The following is a 24,553-nucleotide window of genomic DNA, read 5'->3' as shown; positions in this document are numbered from 1 at the left end:
GAAATTTGCCTTCAATTGCAACTCTTACTTTAATCTTTTAAACCATGCTCCCAATGCTTGAGAAAAATGAGTGTCATGCGTGAGATCGTGAGACAGACCCTAAATGCTTGAGTCTCACTCACAATGCGTGAGACTTGGTAGCTCTGAAAGGTACGCGCGGGATTAAGTGTCATTAGCTATAAAGACAATAAAAACGAAGAAATGAAAATCAAACTCAAACAAACCAAGCTAAAAATTACACATCCGCTCAGTAACGACGCATGGCTGTGAAATTCACGTGTATTACCTATGGCCTGTGAAATTCACGTGTATTACCTATGCTGTGAAATTCACGTGTATACCTATGGAGGGGAGGGGGTGCCGATCGCAAGGTTCCCTTTTTAGCTGCGCCAAGAAAACGGAACGCACGCACTAAAATTGCGCTATTTTAAAACGGAGATTCATAATCAACGAGACGGTCACGACATTCAAAACTGCAGTATTTATGGCATATTTGAGGTAAGAATTAGGCGGATTTGTGTTATATTTTTAGAATAAACAAGCTACAGATCCTTAGGGTGACGATACGTGGTACCCCCCAACCCTACATGTAGTAACCTCTTCACAGAGAGAATTTTCTATCATAAAAGCAATTTATGAAACGACACGAGACAATTAATAGGCCTATGTTATTACTTCATACTCTTAGGCCACATAAAGCATTATGAAAAATGCACATTACCGCATTGCAGTCTGATCATAAATTCTTCCTTGTAAATTAGAGATAGTATAATATACAAATGATGCACAGGATAGAGTGCGTTAGTGTAGGCGTATAGTGCACTCGAGGGTATTTACAATTGTGAAACATGCACTACATTGTAAATACCCGAGAGTGAGCTACGCCTCCACTAACGCCACGAAATAATCCTGTGCATCATTTGTTTTATAAAATGGGTCGAAAATTCGAAAACTAACAGCATTTGTCAGCGTTTTTCACGTACCTTTGTGGGTCAAGACGTCCGAGGATGTTTGTCCCAAACATTTACGCACGTCGCACTCGGAAATCCCGTACATGTAAGTACTGTACGTATAAGCGTATACGTACGCCACATGATTGTTGTGCACAAGAAAGGCCGGCTGGCAGCCCGAACGAGAAGTTGTTTACAGGATTGACAGCGCGTATGGTAGCGCGCGACGCACTTGTAACAACTGATTAAGTGCGCACTGCTAGTGTAAACATTGTGACGTCAGTGACTTTACGCTTTTTTGCAAGGCCGTGCATGATAGTAAAAATTAATGCACGCACACGTGACTCATTTCAGCGCTTCCAATTGGCTACATTCTTGAACCCATTTTATAAATCATTTTAAAACATCTTTTGTGCATCATATTAACGAACAATCATATTGTTATTCAATCAAACATTGTGATGATAAATTTATGTTCGAATGAAAAATCACGTCTATATCAATCACTAATCGTGTGTGTGTGTGTGTGTGCGAGTGTGCGTATGCGTGTGCGTGTGCGTGTGTGTGTACCGTGTATACGTTGATGCGTGCTTGTGTACAGTGTATGAGTAAAAATGACACTGCCGCAGCACAATGAAGACATTGGGTCTATTATCATGAATTAAAAAAAAAAGTATATCAACTGGGGAGAAAGACCAAATTCGACCGATTGTATAGAAACCAATCTGGTGACAGGTAAAAATCAGTGGCGTATCTAGGGAGGGGCAAGGGGGGCACGTGCCCCGGGCGCCACTCCTTGGGGGCGCCAAAAACGAAAAAACGGAAAAAAAAAACGAAGAAGAAGAAGAAAAAAAGAGAAGGAAAAAAAAAAGAAGGAAAAAAAAGAAGAAAAGAAAAAAACCTCGCCCGGACGAAGGGGGGGGGGGGGGGGGGGAATGGGGGGGGGGGGGCACAAAACCAAATCAAACAAGATAAAAACAAAAGATGATGACGTGGACAAAATGACAATGTTTATTGTGTTCACACAAGAATTGCATGTTTTGTAAGCTGAAATACAACAATTTTCGGCTCGCTCGCTGCGCTCGCTCGCCAAAATCCATATAAAAAAAAGAAGATAAGAACAAAATGTGATGATGAAGCGGACAAAATGACAATGTAGGCTTATATTGTGTTCACACATGCCATCGTTAGAAGGCAAAATGTTACACGGAGCAGCGGCTGCAATTTCTTTCGTTCTGAAGCGACCGCCGATTGGATCAAAGAGTTCGCCAACGGTTTCGAACATACGGTGGAGGGGGGGGGGGCGCAAAAAAAAAAGCAAATCAAAAAAGATAAGAACAAAACGTAATGATGACGCAGAAATATACAAATTTCGGCTCACTCGCGCGTACTAATTTAGAGTATTTTTTTTCAAATCCTCAGTTTGTTGGTATAAATCGTTATCTATAAGGCCGTCACTATATCTTGATTAGAATTGTAATATTAAATAAGCAAAAAATGACAAGAATTCCATGTTTTGTAAGCTGAAATACAAAAATTTTCTGCTCGCTCGCCAAAATTTATCAAAAAAAATAAAAGAGATAAGAACAAAACGTGATGATGACGCCGAAATATACAAATTTCGGCTCACTCGCGCGTACTAATTTAGAGTATTTTTTCAAGTCCTCAGTTTGTTGGTATAAATCGTTATCTATAAGGCCGTTACTATATCTTGATTAGAATTGTAATATTTATTCAGCAAAAAGTGACAAGAATTCCATATTTTGTAAGCTGAACTACAAAACATTGTCTGCTCGCTCGCTGCGCTCGCTCGCCAAGATTTATCAAAAAAAAAAAGGAGAAGAAGATAAGAACAAAACGTGATGACGACGCGGAAATATACAAATTTCGGCTCACTCGCGCGTACTAATTTAGAGTATTTTTTTCAAATCCTCAGTTTGTTGGTATAAATCGTTATCTATAAGGCCGTCACTATATCTTGATTAGAATTGTAAGATTAAATAAGCAAAAAAAAAAAATGACAAGAATTCCATGTTGTGTAAGCTGAAATACAAAAATTTTCTGCTCGCTCGCTGCGCTCGCTCGCCAAAATTTATCCAAAAAAAAGAGAGGATAAGAACAAAACGTGATGATGACGCGGAAAGTTAATTTCGGTTCACTCGCGCGTACTAATTTAGAATATTTTTTTCAAATCCTCAGTTTGTTGGTATAAATCGTTATATTATAAGGCCGTCACTATATCGTGATTAGAATTGTAAGATTAAATAAGCAAAAAATGACAAGAATTCCATGTTTTGTAAGCTGAAATACAAAAATTTTCTGCTCGCTCGCCAAAATTTATCAAAAAAAATAAAAGAGATAAGAACAAAACGTGATGATGACGCCGAAATATACAAATTTCGGCTCACTCGCGCGTACTAATTTAGAGTATTTTTTCAAGTCCTCAGTTTGTTGGTATAAATCGTTATCTATAAGGCCGTTACTATATCTTGATTAGAATTGTAATATTTATTCAGCAAAAAGTGACAAGAATTCCATATTTTGTAAGCTGAAATACAAAAAATTGTCTGCTCGCTCGCTGCGCTCACTCGCCAAGATTTATCAAAAAAAAGAAAGAAGAAGAAGATAAGAACAAAACGTGATGACGACGCGGAAATATACAAATTTCGGCTCACTCGCGCGTACTAATTTAGAGTATTTTTTCAAGTCCTCAGTTTGTTGGTATAAATCGTTATCTATAAGGCCGTTACTATATCTTGATTAGAATTGTAATATTTATTAAGCAAAAAATGACAAGAATTCCATGTTGTGTAAGCTGAAATAAAAAAAATTTCGGCTCGCTCGCTGCGCTCGCTCGAAAAAATGCATCAAAATTTATTACATTTGAATCACCCTCAAACATGTCAAAAGACCCCTTTTAAGTGCTTGAAAAAGCATATCATGTGGACTTTTTTAAAGTCCCTGGAGTTGGGGTTGAACACTTTTTCAGAAATTAGGGGCGCAATTTTCGCGCTTGCCCCGGGCGCCGTTTTCCCTAGATACGCCACTGGTAAAAATGTCAGAGGTAAAAATGTCAGAGGTAGAAATGTCAGAGGTAAATATGTCAGAGGTAAATATGTCAGAGGTAAAAATGTCAGAGGTAAAAATGTCAGAGGTAAAGATGTCAGAATGATGTAAAAATTGATTGGCCGAGCATTTTCAAGTTACAAGAGTGTCCCATATTTTCCCCGTGTCCCATTTCTCCCCGGTCTCCCCTATGCTTTTCAGGAGAAGACACGGAAAGCGCGTGTTGAGAGAAAGGTGTCAGAAACATGAAGAAAAAATCTCTGGCACTTTTACCTCGTCCTCTTATATTCTACGTCTAAATCTTTACCAATGACATTTTTACCTCTAACATTTTACCTCTGACATTTTTACCTCTGACATTTTTACCTCTGACATTTTTACTTCTGACATTTTTACCTCTGACATTTTAATTCTGACATTTTTACCTCTGACATTTTTACCTCTGACATTATTACACCGAACCTGCAAACTGTGTCCTGGTATAAATGAATTTTACGCTTGAATGTAAGGGACCTACACGTAGAACAGACCTACAGACGGATCAAACCAGCAACACTACACAATCCAAAAGCACGGCAATCAATTTAAACAACTAATAAACAAAACATAAAGGAACAGTTGTATCACGACAGCTATCGTAAGATTAAAAAGGGGGAAACGCACTACGGCCACAACAATTAAACGTCTCTAGCAATTAAAACGTTTAATCGGGATTTATCTGTATTTCTTAGGCCTACTCTATAAAAAGAGAGGGTATAGGAAGTTGTTTATATGCCAGCAAAATAAAAAATCCTGATGTAGAATTATATAAAGTATGGGTACCGGTATGCCCCATTTGAATAGGGCCTTGTAGATCTGGGTTTTGGACAACGTCAAGTTGATGGTACCATCACCATCCGTGACTGAGAAGTAGGACCTGTAGATTACAGTGTTTATATAATAACGGGCTGAAAGAAGAACGTGACAAATAACTTATTGAAGGTTATGTGGTTATGAGAAGATGACATCCAGCACTGTTATCATCAGAAACTATAATATTTTTTCTTCGACTCACAAGTAAGTTTGAAGTCAGACATCGTGTCTGTATCATATCTTTTCAATTACAGTATCTAGAGTTCACAGTAGATGGATGTAGACGTAAAGGGTTACTTAATTTGCCCCTCCATGCTCTATATACTATCCCTCCGATGCGGGCACTACTTTAGGGATCGATGGCTGTACCAGTGTTTCTCGAGGATAGTTTTAAACTGGTTTATACACTGATGCTATAACAGGTCCAGTTGTGACAACTGCAAAATAGAGAAGGACTTGTGACGTAACATGGGCAATTCCAGCTTTACGGACATTACATTCAGAGAATTTTTGTTAATGACCTTGTGCATTGGCTTATTTCAACAACTCAGCATGATTATTTTGAACCCATTTATAAAGAGGTCACCCTGAAGTGTTAGCAGTCCAAGTTCGGATCAGTTACTATAGACCTAAATATTTTTGTATATATTTTTCATTTATTCTTTTTTTTTTCTTTTTAGCGTTACGGACACATCTTGCAAATTTGTCCACTTTTAAAGTCCCGATACACTTGTATTCATATTTCAGCACAGTTCCTATATGAGATAAGGCTAATATTAGTGGGGTTTTTGTTTGATTGTTTATTCTTAACCATAAAATACTTTGGAATGAATTCTGAAGTGTTGAAGAATATGGAATAATGAGAGATGATATTATGTGTTTTTACCCCCCCCCCCCCAAAAAAAAAAAAAAGAAAAAGAAAAAAAAAAGGCCTATCGCCCCAAAATGTTTTTTTTTTTTTTCAAACTATTGCAGATTTATGATTTGTAGGAAAAGTTTCATTTTTCGTGGAATTGCCCATATCTGGATCTTGGTTTTCTAACTTTAATGATGTGGCCTCAATATCTTGGCAATCAGAGCACCTTGGGGTGAACCATGCTCACATTATAGACCTACGATGTTTTCAAACTAGGTTGTCATTTGCATAATTGCATAATTATACAGATCGCTTGAAATCAACTCCACAATTCATTGAAACATGTGTCTCCGTATGTTCCGTGTGGTGCCTCTGAACCAAAGAGATTTTCTTTGCTCTGAACACTCATCTCTAGAAGAGTCTCACTGTGTGTGCGCGCACGAGCGCACGCAAACACCTACTAGTAGTATCACAAAACCACAAAAACACACAGATTGCTTGTCGTTGAATGAAGTTCTGAAGAGAACAGCACTCAGCAGGGAAGGATGCGGATGTCCTGCATGTTTTGTAAGTTACCTTGAGTTACTTTCAATATTTCTGTGATTTTTTACATCATTTAGAATGAAAAACATGGTGCAATCCAATTATCAAATTTACCATACAGTTTTCGCAGAAAAGCATAAATATATTATAGCTATCGAAGTTAATGTGTACATCACAGTCCCACACGTTATAATAATTGTTTGCAGATATCACACATCTATCTTGCAGCAACAGTATGAATAATGAATCGCGCCTGGCACAGACAATAGATTTTTAGTAAATTTAGTTTACTATGTTCCATTGTGAAATTATTTACGTCGGAAGTTATGATTGTAACGCTTGTAATCACTTGTTTTCAGTGGTATTCTGACACTACTACTGCATGTAGATTTAAATAACACTTGACATTTTAGAAATCAGACAGAGACACCCTTGGTTGAACCCTAGAATTAGACTAGACCCTAGTCCCAAGTCCAGATAGATCATGCTCCAATGGTGCTAACTCACCTGTTAATAAATTTACAAGTAACTAGGTAGTCTAGAGTGTTTTTACTATTACTAGGTTCTAATAGAAGTCTGCTAGTTGAAATCGTAGAAGTTAAACAGTAGCAGTTGACGAGAGCCTCGCAAGAGCCTCCACACTCCTATTAGGTACCATATTCGAGAACTGAATTGCATCACCATTCGTTCTTCCCAAGAACTGTAAGGAACTAGAATTCCCTGTCATCAGAAATTGTTTCAGCGCCATTTGTGGGATCATTTCGAAACCGTCTAACGGTTGATCACAGTGGCTAGTTATTTTCGTCAAATTTTCTATGTCACATGTGCTTGTAAATACAATGTATCTGTAAATAAATTGTATTATAATGTAAATAGCACCAGTCTGCAAAAATCTTCAGTCTATTGAAGGAGGCAGACTTGATCAATAGAAGAAGAAGAAGCAGTACACTACAGTACTAGCTGAATCGACTTCAAGCAGGAAAGATCTGAGCTGTGTGTTTAGTCTAGATAATGCATACAGTGCTGAATAAATTGTAAAGAATTGCCCATAATTTCTTATGCATTGGAAGTTGTGGAAATGTATGTAAATACATGTAGCTGTTAACCAAGGCTTGGTAAGTGTTCACCATGCTTTATAAGTACAGGTATGCATCTACCTCAATTGCATACATGTGATTTGTGAATCCATTGGCTCTGATTGGTGGTACTACTATATACATGAGTGTGTGATTATGCTATGTATGTACATATGTATCTACTTATGTACTAGTATTCAGAAGGGATGAAATAAAAACAAATGGAGGTTTTTTTTTTGTCAAAAGAAATTCTTTGATCTGTATCAGAAAAGGACTTTTTGAAGTTACATTCAGCTGAGAATGAAGAGAATGTATTCTTTTGTGAATTTGACTAATGAATTCTTGCACAATGTATCACTCTTTTGTTTTGTATCAGCATGGTGATGTTTTCTAATTTCTAGTGTGCAGTTTTGTAGGAAGTGTAGAAATATGTATGGGGAACAATCCCATTCATGCTGCTTATAAAAATATCCTGAGCCTCGATCATCTATGTTGCCTAATTCAAGAATTCCAATATATGAGCGATGTATATTTTGTCACAATTTCTGTACTAATGTTATGATTAAAGAATGCTGTTGATGATACATGCAGACATGATAGGTAGCATGCATCTCAGCAGCATGCAGATGAATTGTGTGCCCCACACTGTGCAGACCATTGTAAAAGAGAATAATTTAACCCTACATGTAGTAAATGGTCTCAGTTTTGTTAAGAAGTCACTACATACAGATGTCACTGTGAGATGCATCACCAGCAGAATTGTAAAATAAAGGTAGACATTGCAGGATAGCAGGACACTATGGAACATAACTTTTTGTTGTTATCAGAGGATGTACTGTAGAATGTCAAGTAATAATGTAAATTTTGCATGTGATTTAATGATGTAGACAATGATTAAATTTGCATCTTGTATGCATGTGCATGAGTGTGTGTGTGTCTGTTTTATGGTGTGATTCTTAAAGCTGGGCTATGGAGAGATATGAAGATTACTGTAAGAAGGATACAGATATGTGCAAGCAATAATTGTGAAGAAATAGATCATATTGAATTTTTTTTTCCTTGTTCCCCAGTGTCAGCAGGCCAGAGAACCTTTTGGTGAGTGATGTCTGAATATCAGGTCTCTGAACTGCAAGACATGATGGACGTTTTTCAAGTGAAGGCAGAGATTCCTGATGAGGACAATGGGGAGGAGAGAAGAGCCGAGCCATCCCAGGAAGCCGACACGGTTGCGCATCAAGTCAACGATGACGATGATTACAAGGATGATTCATTGATTCCAGTAGATGAAACTGGCTTCATTATGGTCGCTGAGGATGAAAGTGGAGACGGAAGTAGGTTTCAAAGAACCATATAGATGTAAATGATAACTTTGTGAAAATCAAGCCTTGGCTGGTGTAACAGCCACTGTAGTGTGGCTGGTCTATACTTTAACTAGCTATGATTTGATGACATTGACTGACATTTAGAAATGTAAAAGAAATTGCATGCCTGATCCTTTGGAGATGTTTTAAGAAAATTCTGTGCCGCACCCTCGAGAATGCTACTCTATGGAGTAACCAGATTTCATATTGTGAAGTGGAAAATTTTATTGTTGCTTTGCATTGTTTTGCATAGGTTGATGATTATTTGAAGGCCACACTGTTCTGATTACTCAAAAACTTTTACTTGTTCAAACATCAGAAGTTTTTCCCACAGCTGGAAAGGGAAAGTTGGCATTGCGTGTGGTTTTGTTATGCCTCCGCCACGAAGTGGTGCTGGAGGCATTATGTGTTCGGGTTGTCCGTCCGTCTGTCCTTCCGTCCGTCCATCCCTTCTTCCATCCGTCCGTCCTTCCATCCGTCCTTCTGTCCGTCTGTAATGAATTTTGTGGACAGCGTAACTAAAAAACCTTTTGAGGTATCCTAATGAAACTTGGCATGTATATGTATTAGGGGATGAAGTTGTGCCTATCAACTTTTGGATGCACATGCTCAAGGTCAAAGGTCAAAAAGTCAAGGTCAAATACATAAAATTTCACTATTTCCACCGTATCTATGCAATGCCTGAAGATATTTTCTTGAAACTTAGTGTATACATGTATTACCCAATTAAGATTCTCTGGTGAAAGTTTGGGTTCATGAGGTCAAAGGTCAAAAGGTCAAGTAAAAATGTTGAAACTTTACTTTTTTCTCTGTACCTTGGAAATTGTTCAAGGTATCTTCATGGAACATAGTACATGTACTGACTGGCAGTGATTATCTAGAGAATTTTAGGGTTCATGGGGTCAAAGGTCAGGGGTCAAAGGTCAAGGGCAACACTTCAAAATTGTACTATTTCCCACATGTTTATGCAATGCCAGCAGGATTATTTTTTTTTACACTTGGTGTATGCATGTATAACCTAATAGAGATTCTCTAGAATTTTTGTTTCTTTTTTTTTCTGCCTCAAAGGTCAAAAGGTCAAAGATCAAATGAAAGTGCTGAACTAACTTTTTCCTCCATATCTCAGAATGGCTCAAGTTATCTTGAAACTTACTACATATTTATGCATGTTCTGCCTGACAGTGATTATCTTATGAATTTTAGGGTCAAAGGCCAGATGAAAATGGTAACAATTTACTTCAATACAGAAATCACACTTTTTCTCCATACCTTGAAAATAACTCAATGCATAAACGTATGAAAGGGTCAAAGTCAAGTTAAAGTCCTTCAATCCCCAAATACATGCTCTCCTATTCATCCAATTAAACCTAGGTCAGGGAAGGTGAACATTCTACACATATGTGACAAACTTGTCATTTCTAATATTTTGCCAATTTTGTGAAAATGTACTGGTAATCACACATTGTCTGCATGTACTATCTAGACCTATTAGGAGAATCATGCATTATGGCGGAGGCATATCAGTCGCCATAGTGACATTTGTAGTTTAGTTTTTGTTTTATAATAATTACTGTCAACATGTGTTCATTCTCTCTGTTTTTGAGTTATTCTTTCCAAGATGATTTTCAAAATTTTGCAAACAGACTGAAACTTCCTATTCTACCAACTTGCACTGTGCCTGCATATTTTAGAAATATTTGAGAAAATTCAGGGGCCCCCTCATATTTTGTTCTTCATAGGTGAAATTCATACAATAGAAGAAGATGACAACCAAATACTGCCCAGTGATGCAGCAGATATCCAGGCAGCTTTAGACGGTGAGCCACAGGATATGTCGAATTTCAGCCCGACGATGGAGGAGGCCACCGACGGAGATTCTGTGACCAGTTCGTCTGTCCTCTTCAGTGTGCTCTCTCAGGGTGCCTCCCCGACGAGAGCACAGATGGACGCCGGAGGCCTGAAGAAGAGATTTGACTGCAGGTGGTGCAGGGCGTCGTTCACCAAGAAGACCAGCCTCCGGCGACACATGAACCTTCACAGCGGCAGCCGCCCCTTCAAGTGTCCTTTCTGCGAATACAACGCGACTCGCAGAGACCAGCTCAAGACGCACATCAAGACACGCCACACAAAAGACAGCTCAAAGCACTACACCTTCAAGTGTCCTCTCTGCAGCAACGTGTTCCAAAGTCAGAAGCGTATGACCCTTCATATGCGGTCACACCAGTGGGACAACTTTACTTGTGACCAGTGCCACATTAAGTTCAAGTCTGCCAATGAGTTGGTGCTCCACTTGAAGCGCAGGCATCCAAATCCAGCCGGTAACCCTTATGTCTGTAGCGTGTGCAACCATTGGTGTCAAACTATATATGAGTATGTGGATCATATCGAGACCCACCCACCCCGACCTAGTGATGCGGGACAGTCACCAGGCTCTGTGCATGGCGATGGCCTTGACGCTTTTGATCACTCCATGGTAACAGCTGCTGCCACCAGTTCATCGCGATCCGTCAAAGTGAGCATCCTAGAGCAGGAGCTCTCCAAGGGAAAGATGGCACAGTCCAGGAGCCGATATCCCAGTGGGAGTAGCAGTAGCTCTCAGTCGCACCACAGAGCAGGCCAGAGGAGACCTGCAACAATGGTGTCAGTTCAAAGTCCTTCATCTGGCTATCACCCAGGCCCATCTACTCCAAAGTTACCCACCCAATCCCATCATTCTTCTGTGCTCTCCTCATTGCTCCATGGCAATAATGCACATTCTAGCAGTGCAGGGATCAGTAGTAGTAATGGTCCATATATTGTGAAAGCAGTGTCACTGCAAGACGGTAGAGACGTCCTCAGATGTCCTCAGTACCCCATGAGAAACCACAGCCCCATCTCGAATTCGTCTTCCTCACGCATGCCCTCCAACGTGGTCTCGCCAACAATTAGCCGGGACTCACATGAAAGTCTTGATGGGCAGTCACCACAGCTCTCATCCAACAGCGCAATGAGCAGATCCTCCTCCACGAGAGTGGCGGACACGGCGACACAAGACGAGGTCATGCGATGCGAACACTGCCGCATCATCTTCGCCGACAGCATCATGTACGCCATCCACATGGGATGCCACGACTGGCAAGAGCCATTCCGTTGTAACATTTGCGCCTTTCAGTGTGCAGATAGGTATGAGTTCATGTCCCATATCACTAGGGGCTTGCACCAAAAGAGGTGATGCATATTTACAGAATTTTTCATTTGTGTGCACTTTGCAGTGTGGACATGTCCTTTTGTCAGGAGAATACTGTAATACCAGAAATTTTCACATGTATTAAACTTTCCCAAATTTCCCAAGGAGCCAAAATTTATGAAGGTAAAATGCACACAAAAGGTTTTGTCTACACAGTGCATTGAATGCCGTTGACAATTCGCGAAAGTTTCATGCCTCAAACAAGGCCGTTTGCTCCTATTCACAAATGTTTCTGGTTTTACAGTACTTTGAGATGCTGTTGGCAAATCAACATTGCTGTCATATTAGTATCATACTTTTAGAATCATATTCATTTGTGACACATATTGATGATAAATGCGAGTCTCTAGTGGAACAAGAACAAAGCAGCTAACTTGTATCTGAACCAGTGCTTTAGTCATTTGTGGTGATTAAATCATCCATTGTTTTAAAGACATAATTTACCATTTGCAGATGAAACAAAATCCCAACATTAGTGCTTTGAAATAGCTCTGAAATGTGAGATAGGGATAGAAAAAACTTGAATCCTTATAATCGATTATTATTATTTTAAAAATAGTATTAAAAATTATTGTTTAAAAAGTATTGTTAAATATACAAAATGTGAAAAACGTGAACAATATATATAATAAAATTGTTTCCAGTCTAAATTGTGTATACAGTTATGATTTAATGAGAAAAACAGTGATATCTACCTATATTTTAGGTTTTATTGGAAAATTTTCATATGATAGGATGTTTTGTGATACAACTGACCTCCACATGCATTAAATGTGATAACTCAACATTTTTAAGATCACTGCTCCAAAAGGTAAACTGTATCTTTAATATATGGGACAATGCTTCCAATGGAAGAAATGAGGAATGTGAATTTTGATGGATATAGGTGTGGATCATATTTTTTGCCGTTATATGTCAGAAAATTATTAGTTTTCACTTTTGATGCACTCCATCATTAGTTGTAACTGATAAATTTCAGAACATGTGGAAAAAACAACAACAATAAATTGGCACATCTTGATACTACTGAATTCGGACTCCCTTTGCAAGTGGTATTTGATTAATTCTTTGGAAATCCTCACAGCTATGGTAGGAAGTGATGAACTTTTAGTAAATGTACAAAACAAAAAGAGAAACCCGTTTTACTTTGCCGTTTTCAACCACAACAGTGTAGTAAATGTATCTTGAGATGATCCTGATCACGATAAGTTCTGTTTTCCAGGAATACCATGTACGTTGTATGTTCTGGGGGCATTCTATAAAGTATTTTGTCCAGTCCGACAAATTTTTAGGACGAATTTACTTTCACCCAATCAGATGAAAGGATTTCATGAGCTTATAACAGCTTGTCAGATTTAAAAAAAACAGCTGAAAAAAGGCTTCATGAAATGCCCCCAGGACTTTTTTTTATTGCTCCTAGACTCTTGGACATTCTAGTTAACCCAATGAGGACCACTATGTCCAAAAAATATTTATTCGAGGAAGTTGCATGGTCATATTTATTGTTGTCCATGTTTCCAAGATGTGTGTCACCGTACCTGGTGTTCAGAGGTTTTTTGTTTTGTTTGTCTTGATCTCAATCCAAATGCAAGGTGTCTAATTTTTTGTCTTGTGCTTTAAGATGCAAGTATGGTGCTATTGTCCTCATGATTTTCACTTGTACCTGTAGTTTTTGTTATAAGGTGTAAATTACAGCACAATTACACTTCCACATTTACATTGTTTTAAAAAATGTGGATATTCACATTATTTGTGCAAACTTATTCTGATATTGACAGCTTTAATTTTAAGTGTGACTGTAAAAAGAAAAATGGCTCTCTTACAGAGTATTCTGTTGAATGAAAGTAATATAAAGAATTACAAACAAAATCAAAGATCAGTGAAACAGTAAAGAAATTAGTGAAGAAATTTGACAGAACAAAAAGTTGCCAGTGAGTCATATATATATATATATATATATATATATATTTTTTTTTTTTTTTTTTTTTTTTGGGGGGGGGGCAGAAACACGTGGTCATATTCATTGGCATTGGTTTGTTCTGTTTAAGCTTTCATTATGCTTTTCCTCTATTATACTGATGCTCATTTGCCAAATTCATATTCCCAAATTGCTTCAAATGATGTTATAGCAATAGTTGAGACCATAGTGTGTGCACTAGACTTCGACAGGAGAACATATTTAAGCAGATACAGGAGCAATGACAAATTAGCAAGCAAATGACCAAACAGGCCTAATTTTAAAACAAAGAAAAGGAGGCTAAAATCATATCAAATAGCTTGTTCAGTTTAATCCTATGTGTGCATGAACTTAGGATATCAGTGAAATATTATGCAATAGAGATCCAATTTTGAAACTTGAAATTAGAAAAGTGTTGATAGATATTTTCCTCCTTTCATATGTATTCTTTTTCCCCAAATGAAATACTCTTGCATAGCTCAGCATGATATTCCTCATGAAGGATAGTAGGTTACTTAGCAAGGTACAAAACTATTTGTTTTACAACTTGCTGAATACTTTTGTTGGCAAGTACAGGGGAATGTTGCTAGTATTCAAAGTCTCATTTCTAAGATTGATTTATAGAAAACCATCAAAGAATATACAGTATTATGTCATCACAAAGTTTATTCTGTTTTAGAAGATCTGTAATCAGGGGCTCTTGCTACTTATGGTATGGCTAACTTCAGGTAACATTCATTTTGCCTTGAAGTATAAACAATATTCACCGTGCATTGTGTTTTCTAGGTGAATGCAATGTGTTATTGGACAAATTATACCTTGTGGCTTGACAAGTGTATGCATTTAAGGAGTTTGGTAGCCCCAGGTATGTTTTTGTTTCAACATTCCATATTAAGATGTATGCAAGCCACGTAGCCAGGACCATCAATTCAGGACATAAGAGTGTGGTGCCAATGTATGACCTCTATGGGGCACTCTGAGTAGGCAAGTCTAGTTTCTGTAGACTTTTTTGAAAGATTCGACTCCTAAGTCACGATGTGTGCGAGGAAAAGTCATTCAGTCATCTTGAGCAGACTCATAAAGAAAATGCATGAAAATGTTTCTAATTAGAAAAAAAAAAAGCTTTCAAAATGCAGAACGAGTGCAAATTAATAGTTTCTCAATGTCTTTATACCCTGTCAGTGATTAACTCTGATTTCACTCATGTAATCTCTGATGAGTATTGTACTAAACATTTAAATCCTTCTAGAGTCTCAATGATACAATCCAATCGAGGTAATTTTTTTCTTCTTCATCTATATTCTCCATGCAGGAAGCAAATTGCCATACTTTATAGCATATATTTATTATGTTATCATTGCTATTTCCTGTCAAAGTTTTTGTTTGTTTGCTTTTTGTTCTTTCTTTCTTGTAACAATGCTGGTTATTCTACTGTATAGCCTTCATGTTCTGTTTAGTTGTCATACTGCAATGTATGTACACAACATTGCAATGTATGTATGCAACATTTGGTGTCAACTTTGGACAATAATCTTGACCATGTACAATTTGTACGGCGGGCCCCATGATGTAGCAGTTTGCAATAGTTGTAAATTGTAATGCATGCAATCACAGTTTTTTATTTCATAGGCCAGGCAGCAACCTAGAAGCTGTAAGCATTTCAGCTGTTACCATTGTGAATGCAGATACATGTATAGCAACATGAGAAAAGCAAGCATGCTTTTGAAATCGGCACCAAAATGTCTTGTTTCCCCACGCTGATGATTTTCATATACACATAAAATGTAAGTATCTATTGGTCTGGCAAGCTAGATTGGAAAGATTAGTTCCAAATGTTAAGAAAAGAGATACATCTGGCTACATTTGCCTCAACTTGCCTCAGTATATCCTAGATTTCTTTTCCCCCTTGTATTGCCTAGTGTCTGCTTAAACGAGGATTTTAAAAAGTTTCTAGTTACACCAATCTTTGTTCATCTGGACGCGTTTTATGAGAATAGTTATTTTATAGTTCATGTATCATGATCATGCACAATTTCCCCACTCTCAAAAAGGGTAGGATTATTTCCACACAGAATCAAGCCAATTATGAAAAAGTGCCTTATCGCTGAGTATTGGTAAGACTCAAAATGAGCCATTTCAAGTCTGCATGAATCATGGATGATAAAAGTTAGCTTTAGTTGCTTATCTAGGTCTTGCAAGAAAAAGATTACCTGTGCAATAACATGAAAAGGCCCATCTCAGTCAAATCAACATCAATTCTCAGTATTGTGGAGTGTTGTTTCTTGTAATGATAAAAAATATTGTTTCCTGTATGTAGATTGCATGGACACCTTTTTGACCGAAGGACATTGTGAAAGAATTGTGATGAATGTTTCACATTAAGAATAATCTTTATAATTGGTGTTATGCATGTGATATAGTGTGACGACAATTTCAGACAGGATATCTTATTGATCACAAAGGACATAATTACTTGACTTTATTGTAATTATAAGAATAAGCAGAGTTAGAGGTTGATACAATATGAGATACCAAATCAGACACAGAAATTTTAAAAAAAAATTAAGTTGGTGGTGAACCTGCCCTTGGAATGGACTTCCTCAGTCTGCATGTCATATGTTTGTGCTTATTTGTGAAAGAAGAGATTTGTGTTTCAGTCTTCGACAGGTCAGAGTCTTTGCTGAATGTGTGTAGTGTGTGTCTTTGTCTGCTGATGCTACCTGCCATGTTTTCTGTGTGTGTTCCTTTTTATTTATGTTTCATGTACTACCAGTAATATGACCACCTGCAGGAATGATATACCCCCAGCACCGCATTACACATACACGTACTGTAAATGTTGAAATTTTCGCGGTGTTGAAATTTTCGCGAATTCTACGCAACCAGAAACTAGCGTGAAAATAAAAGCACGTTAATATTTTTGCTTGCTGTATGTTCCTGTGCGTGATGTCTTTATTCCGCGGAATTAAAAACATGTGAATCTCTTCTTACCCGGCCAAACTCGAAAAATTAGTCGCGCGAAAATATCCACTTTTACAGTACTGTATCTGGTGTGTTTCTATTTTTCATGCATTTTGCAAGTCAACTGATATGTACATATATTGTCTCACATAGCACAAATGCACTCTATGTTGTTCATATACATAATCCAGAGTGGGAAAATCAGTGGAAAATCATTCTCCTGAAAAGGATACTACGTAATTTCTTTTTCTGTAAATGTGGTTAATTACCAGCTGTGAATTCAATCACTCACAGAATTATATTACATGTACAAGTCTTGATTAATTACAAAATATTATATTCGAAACTTTATGGCACATATATAGGGCCTACAGTTACATACTACAGATTAACACCCATAAGAGTTGCTGTTTAGGTGAAACTACTGAAAGATCATGAGGAAAAAAGGTGGTGAAAGAGAGAAAGAGAGAGAAAAAAAGTATAAAAGTGAGATACACATTGTGACATTGTTTATTTTTCAATATCAACACATTATGTCAACACAATTTTCCATACTGGACAGAACTTGTGACATAAAATGTGTTACATTTACAGTGGTCATCACTATATAAGGAACATAATAACTCAACTGTATCTTTGTCATTTTCTCACAATCACAATCTTTCATGATTTGCTTGTGCATGCCCTTCCTCCATGATAATACAGTACAGATAATTGTTTTCATGTGTCTGACATCAATATGTATCGCAAAAATATATTCATCTTTTTTTTGGGGGGGGGGGGGGAGGTACTGTGCTTCCTTCCATTTTTCATTCTTTTGTGTGTAACTTTTTTTATGCTCTAACTTGACTAATATTTCATAAGTTTATCAAAAAAGCCAAATGTTGTATATTTCTCATCACTTGCAAAACTAATCACCATTTTGTCATGTTTACAACCAATATCTTTATTTTGTGTAGTACAGTATTTATTTTGCTTTTGTTTTGTGTTGTCTGTGTTTTGTTTTGTAATTGTTCTGTACTGGTACACAGAAATATATACGCATTGACCTATTGAACACAGAAATGAATTTCTAATTCTCACAATCTGGCCATCCTGACGATACAAAATCATTGTAGATATAAATGTTCTCTATGTTTTCGCATTATCTATTCTAGCTCATAATTTGCGTATCGCAATGCCATACCAGGAAATCATTCTTTGACTTTGACCTTGAAGTTTATATTTTTGCTATCATGCCACTAATATTCCAGATGATGAAAGTCAACAAGTAGGCCTAGGCCTACCACTGAGTAGGTACGCGGTACATGGTACGTGGTATGGGTCCTTTCATCATCACTTCTTTTTTTTTTTGGGGGGGGGGGGGGCATGCGCATAGTTACTACTGCGTTGTCGATCGAGTGATCGTGCATCAAAAATGGCAGCGCCCATGGGCACGAAAGGAGGAGGCTTCCTGCAGAGACTGCGGCGGAATACGTTCTTTAAATACGGTTTACCAATGTTGGTGAGTGTTTGTTCCCATGATATGTAAGAATACACATCATTCTCACGTCATGTTGCTCTGTTGTAATGTAAACAAACCAGTCATTTTGAGTAGCTCAGAGCTACTTATCGAGAGTCAATTCGTACATAGTCCGATACGTGTTATTCGGCGTTGTCTATGATGATGTATGCCCTAGATCTTTATACGGCGCAAACTAATCTAGATCTAGTGAGTGTAATTTACCTGGTACTTTCGCACCTCCTCGTCTAGGACTTCGCCTACTAACACTAACGTTAAACCCTACTACTAGGTATTCCTAGTATTCCAAGTAATCATTTAATTCGACATGTACAACTAGCCTTCATGTAAGAGATTCATTTCAGTGAGCTATTCATTGATCCATTTTGATGTCAGTAAACAAGTAAATGGTTAGTGTCACTAACACGGCAATTCACTTCTTCAGCTGCACTCGCCAACTCTTTCTTTACAGAACAAATTCTAGATAGAACGGCAAGATTGGATTTTGGAATGCACAGTCAAGTAATCTACGTGTAAAACATTTCCAAAATTCTGATACATTCAATCAAACTCAACAAAAGATGCGCTCCATCCAGCACATCCACAGCCACAGGCACAGCGTCACTTCCAAATCCATTTTGATTGATGATATAATGTATGTACCACTGATGATTAACAGATCATGTTATGAATCATCTAGGTAACCGTAAGCAATTATCAGGGGCGGATCCAGGAATTCTGTAAAGGGGAGGTGTCTTTACAAAATTAAAGGGGGCGCAGGTTCCCCCTCCCCATTTTTTTTTTTTATTTCTTTTGTTTTAACAAAATCATAAAGAGGGGGCATGTGCCTGGTGTGCCCGCCTCTGGATCCCCAACTGATTATTACCTCTGCCAAGGAAGGAGGATCTGTTTTCATTGACATTGGTTTGTTTGTTTGTCTGTCTGTGTGCAAAAACTCAAAAAGTTGGGGATGGATTTGGATGAAACTTGCAGGAAAAGCTGATATAATGACACAAGGAACAGGTGATTACTTTTTTTTGGTAGTGATCCATAAATGTGATGGATTTTTGAAGGAATTTTTCATTTTTTTTTTAATGCCCATGCAGATAGGGTCAATGAAATTAGGAGTTCAAGCTGAGCGTATATGAGGTTTGCATATATGCGCTCTAAAGTGTATGTTCTGCTTGGGCAAGGCGCCGCGCAGCTGGAAGCTGATGATGTAAACAAAAGGATTCTATATTAGAAAATTGGACGGTTTTCACCATGTGTGGATGGAGGTCTGCACTCTCAGAGTGCTTTTCTAATAGCATTGTTATATTGGCTGGGCCTAATGGGGGAGGGAGGGATAGCAACTCAGAGTTTGTATTAGTGCAGATGTATTGTAATGTGAGCACACTATGTGTTGGCACTAAATGGATGTTTATTGGTGTGTGGGATATATTATGCACATTCCTAGTATGCGATCAAACTTTACATCCTATGAACAAGTTGTAAACTCCCTCTCGTGATTTCTGGCCGGAAAGTGCCACCTGTGTTTTTACAGAATGTTCCACTGGCTAGACTGGCTCCATACATCGTACATAATGGACATTATTTGTATGTATACATTGTATAGTGAAGCTCAACAGAACTTGTTGGTGGAACCCCCTTGAAAACTCAGGCCAGAAGTTTTCTGACTACCCGCTCATGCCAGGTAGCCCCTGTGTGTTTATCATGATTTGTTGATCAGTAGTCGGAATATGTCATACTTATTATTAAAAAAAAAGAATATTGCACTACATGCTTTGTTACTGTAGAATATATGGTTGAATCTTACTGTAAAAGTGGTTTCTTTCGCTACAGAAACTTTCACGGTTTCCATCGGTGCCGACTTTTTAGCGTGTGTTTAAATTCGCGGTCGGTAATGATAGCGTTGTATCAAGCGACGAGTTCAAAACATTTTCGCGTGATGTTAAATTCGCTGTTCGACCTCAACGCGCAAAAAGCGCGAAAATAAAACCACCACGAAAGAAACCACTTTTACAGTAATACACTTTCACAGTGTACCATGTATTCCTGATACGTAAGTCATTTTTGGATATCATGTTTCATCTTTCTTCTCAGGTTTTGATTGTTGGAGGAGCATATGGACTGAAGGAATTTAGGACTCTGAGATATGAAATTATTGACAAGAGAAAGACAGTAAGTTAATGAACAATTTATTTCATGTGTATACCTTAGCGATGTGTTTATTTCATTTTCATATTTGATCATGGTGCATTAGTTCCTCTCTTGAGTGTGAAAATCTGGCACAGAGTGTTTCTGGAACATAAATAGAGGAAGTGAGACTAAAGTTATACTCATGAAGCAGTATGTGGTTAAAAGCTAGATAGACAGAAATAATCATGAGTTTTAAAATGTCAATTTTTGTGGACTTTGGAGACTGTTTGATGAAGTATCATGGTATATACAGCTGGAAATTCCTATTGTGCTCAGTATTTACCTCATAAGTGACAAATTTGTAGGTGAAACTTACAAATTATATACATTTCTGGTCAGTTTCCCTTTTTTTTCATTTATCATTTACTTTCAATTCAGTGCACATGCAATTTTTCATTAGAGGTCAATAATCAGAAGGTGAGTTAGCCATGTGGCAGAATTTTTATATGATTATTGTGATAAGACCATTCACTTTCCAACTTAGAATGCAGATGAGAATGTTATATTTATGGTTTCCATTTCACCAGTATTTTTAGAAAGTACCCAGCTTCTACAGACCTCTGTATTCTTTATTTTTTTTATTTTTTTTATGCAAGGTTGATCCTGAAACTGAAGAAAGGATGAAGCAGAGACAGAAAGCAAAAAAAGCATCATTGGCTGAGGAATTTGAGGTATGAATCTCATTTAGGAAAAATGTGTCTAATGCATAGTTGTTTTTTTCAGTTTGTGTGTTTGTATTGATATATCTTTTTTTTAGCCAAGGATCAGTTAACATTCTAATATGTGTGCAATATGCGTACTGTTATCCTTTTCACAAAAATATTCTGTTCAGGATATTTAACATTATCCAGTTGACAGCACAAGTCATTAATTCCAGCAAATTGTTAAGTCAGCCTGAACAGCCACATGAAAGAAGTATTGTGTGAGAAGTTAAATGTACTTTAATATAAAAGTACATAGCATTGTACTTACCGGGGAATCAGTAAATCGCAATCTTAATTTTTATTAATTATTCAAACAGGATTTCAAGTTTTCAAGTGTTACACCTCCTTTTTGATTTCTCACTTTGAAATGCTTGTAGTTCACTCCACTCAGCTGTTTTGCTGAAGTCCAGTCTAATGACAAACTACCATGACATATATTGAAACATATCATTATATGTCATCTTATAAGAGATGAAATGTCATTTAGCATACTAGCGTCCTTCATGTAATGCTTACTTTACAGTAGATGACACATTCTAGTGTCAACGAGTGCTTTGGGACCAAGTAGATGCACATAGTGGCACCAGGGAATCCGTAATGACTTGCATATCACGCTTCATACCCTGAAGGGAGTTCCTTTCTGCACTGAAATTTTGGTTCATTGCTTTTTATAGCAAATTTACTCCCACACAGTTCAATCTTTCATGTTACTTTTCTGCATGTTTCAGAATGTATCAAATGTTTGTGAAACATTCTTATTGCCACTGAGCAAACCAGTCATGCTGAGTATCACAAGTTTCATTGTGGATTAATCTTTCATGGTCGACCACACCAATCATTCATTCATTGAAAAAATGCAAGAATTCACATTTCTGTTCCTATATGTACCATAAGTGAGATGAAGGATGTAAAACAAGTCTCATATATTATATCCTATTTACTTGTCTTTAGAGATTACAACAGCAGGATCTTGACACATGGCACAACATCCGTGGGCCCCGCCCTTGGGAGGATTCCAAGGAATTCCAAACGATGCAGAGGCAGAACATGGAAAAGAGCAAAAATGTGGAGCTGACCAGATAGCATAGCGTAATGGAATACATGCAACTTTTTAAAAATTATTTTCATTGTGCGATCACCAGGTGATTCATGTCGGTTTTCAATTCTTGGCCCATGCGGACAAAGATTTAATTATCACCTCCTATGATCTCTTTATGCTAAAGAGTTGTGCCTCAAAAGTAACCAATATGAAACTTAAAGGACAAATCCACCTTCATAAACATATGGATTGAGTAAATGCAGCAATGTTAGTAGATCACATCAATGAAAGTTTGGGGAAAATCGGACAACCTGTTCAAAAGTAATGAATTTTTGAAGTTTCTGCACAGTCACTGCTGGATGAGAAGACTGCTACTGTGTATGTTACATAGAATGATATAAGGAAAATATAAAGAGAATTTCACAAAATTTTATTTTTTGAAAAAAGTGTACATTTCTTCAACTTGTCACTGTTGTATGTTAAGGGTGATTTTATTCCTCCTGCCTTCAGAAAGAGGCAAGTCAAGCGATATTTCATTATGCAAGACATTTGAAAGTATGTTGATTTTTATTTATATTTTCTTTTTATCGCTCTACGCATGTGACATCACAAGCTGTAGTAGTCTTTTCATCCAGCAGTGACTGAGCAGAAACCTTAAAAATGTATAACTTTTGAACGGATTATCCGATATTCCTCAAACTCTCACTGATGTGTTCTACTAATTTTGTTGCATTCACTCATTCCACATATCTATGAAAGTGGACTTGTCCTTTACGTATGTTGTTGATCTTGAAATCATAGATGACAGTTATCACTTATTCGCATTTAAAGACTACTAAGGTCTATAAAGGGGAGTGGCGTATAGAGCTTGATCACTACAAGACCGTCAACTTTGGGAGCAATCACAACACCAAAAATGTACTTCTCAACCCGATGTGTGTTGAATGTGTTTGCACCACCTCACTACGCCCTCAAATGAACATATTGAGCATGCCGCAAGTGCTCAATTAATCCTTTCTCTTCAAAGTTCTACAAATGTATATCCTGTACAGAGTAGATTTTTGATATTCACTCTTTAAGGGTTTTTCTATTTTGATGGTGTGTTGCATTTGAGTACTGTACAGCTGGCTTTGTGGCTGACAGAAATGGCACGTAACCCCAGCCAGTCAGTCAAATATTTTGTTCAGTAGGAATCGGCATCAACATGTCATCTTTGCTGGGAGCCACTCACTTGGTCATAGTGTCTGCTGACTGTGCCTTAGCCAAGTTTATTAGAAGCCAAACCCCAATATTCATTGCAAGAAGAATGAATGAAATTATACAGTATATGATGATAGAGGATGAGTGAGGATGTTTAAAAACAGGAGAGAAGTGTTGCAGAAGTACAGTACACTCATACAATGTATTATGAATCTTTTTAGATGAGATGACAGAAGGGTGAAGCACAGATTTGTCGATGCCATTGACAATCTCTTTTTTGTTTTGTTTTGTATTGACTGGTGTCAGGACTTATAGTGCCATATTATCAACGTTTCTCAAGAGTAATGTTTTTTTTCAACTCTTCATAGCAGTAAGACTACAAGTATTCTTTACAACGTGAATGTTTTTTTCTATAATCATATGACGGTACAAAATGCTAGCAATCATGTATTTAAAAAATGGCGTGAATACTGTTCCTGATTTCACAGATGTAGAGGAATGGACATTTTCCCCATCATAATGATATTAAGCATGCCAGTGATGGACATAATCATATGTATTATTATAATTTTTTTGTTTTACTTCTTACCTGATAGCTGTAACTTTGTTGCGACTGATGAGGTCAATGTAGAGTGTAGCTAAAGATGCTTTTTTTTTTATTATTCACACAAATTTGACATTTCACCTTGGCATCAAACCAATAAAGTTTTAGATCAAGACTATCTTTGTATCTAGTAAAGGTAAAATGCCCAAGTTTTGCTAAGAAGTTTTATTCTATGTTCCTGGAGTGAGTGAATGTGACAAGAAAATGCTGCCTTTTAGAAGTACTCATTTGAGCTGGCAATTCATCCACAACGTTATACAAAATGATGTGTGTACATACATTTGGATGTCTTTCAAATTCATCATGGTTTCCTGTTACTTTTCCCGTTGACAGCTCCCTCAGTGTTGAAGAAATAACTGTTGTCATGGGTGGTGACAGTACTGGCTAATTGACTTTGTGTATGTATACTTTTGCCAGTGTATGTTTGTGGGAATATGAGGAAATGAGTCAATTTGAAA

At 37.4% G+C, this 24,553-nt stretch overlaps 2 protein-coding genes across 2 annotated transcripts; both read left to right on the top strand.

The window, feature by feature from the left end:
- The first annotated feature begins 6,226 nt into the window (after positions 1-6,226).
- On the top strand, positions 6,227-11,990 carry LOC139731957 (uncharacterized). Its single transcript, XM_071642831.1, has 3 exons — positions 6,227-6,291; positions 8,414-8,674; positions 10,444-11,990. The coding sequence occupies exons 2-3, from the start codon at positions 8,446-8,448 to the stop codon at positions 11,913-11,915; spliced, it is 1,701 nt and encodes a 566-aa protein (XP_071498932.1). The 5' UTR covers positions 6,227-6,291; positions 8,414-8,445; the 3' UTR covers positions 11,916-11,990.
- Positions 11,991-18,258: 6,268 nt separating this feature from the next.
- Positions 18,259-22,388, top strand: LOC139731833 (cytochrome c oxidase assembly protein COX16 homolog, mitochondrial-like). Its single transcript, XM_071642712.1, has 4 exons — positions 18,259-18,352; positions 20,453-20,530; positions 21,145-21,219; positions 22,204-22,388. The coding sequence occupies exons 1-4, from the start codon at positions 18,266-18,268 to the stop codon at positions 22,333-22,335; spliced, it is 372 nt and encodes a 123-aa protein (XP_071498813.1). The 5' UTR covers positions 18,259-18,265; the 3' UTR covers positions 22,336-22,388.
- The last annotated feature ends 2,165 nt before the right edge of the window (positions 22,389-24,553 follow it).

The sequence above is a fragment of the Diadema antillarum genome, unplaced genomic scaffold, assembly GCF_040938485.1.
Source record: "Diadema antillarum isolate AM-2024a unplaced genomic scaffold, OU_Dant_1.0 scf00000023, whole genome shotgun sequence".
Taxonomy (NCBI): Eukaryota; Metazoa; Echinodermata; class Echinoidea; order Diadematoida; family Diadematidae; genus Diadema; species Diadema antillarum.
This window is presented reverse-complemented; position numbering and strand designations above follow the sequence as displayed.

Bases quoted from the DNA above. Each gene is read 5' to 3' on its own strand.
- LOC139731957 (XM_071642831.1), top strand. From the start codon at position 8,446: ATGTCTGAATATCAGGTCTCTGAACTGCAAGACATGATGGACGTTTTT. The intron at 8,675-10,443 runs GTAGGTTTCAAA...TGTTCTTCATAG, and splicing joins GGATGAAAGTGGAGACGGAA to GTGAAATTCATACAATAGAA.
- LOC139731833 (XM_071642712.1), top strand. From the start codon at position 18,266: ATGGCAGCGCCCATGGGCACGAAAGGAGGAGGCTTCCTGCAGAGACTG. The intron at 18,353-20,452 runs GTGAGTGTTTGT...CTTTCTTCTCAG, and splicing joins AATACGGTTTACCAATGTTG to GTTTTGATTGTTGGAGGAGC. The intron at 20,531-21,144 runs GTAAGTTAATGA...TTTTTATGCAAG, and splicing joins TTATTGACAAGAGAAAGACA to GTTGATCCTGAAACTGAAGA.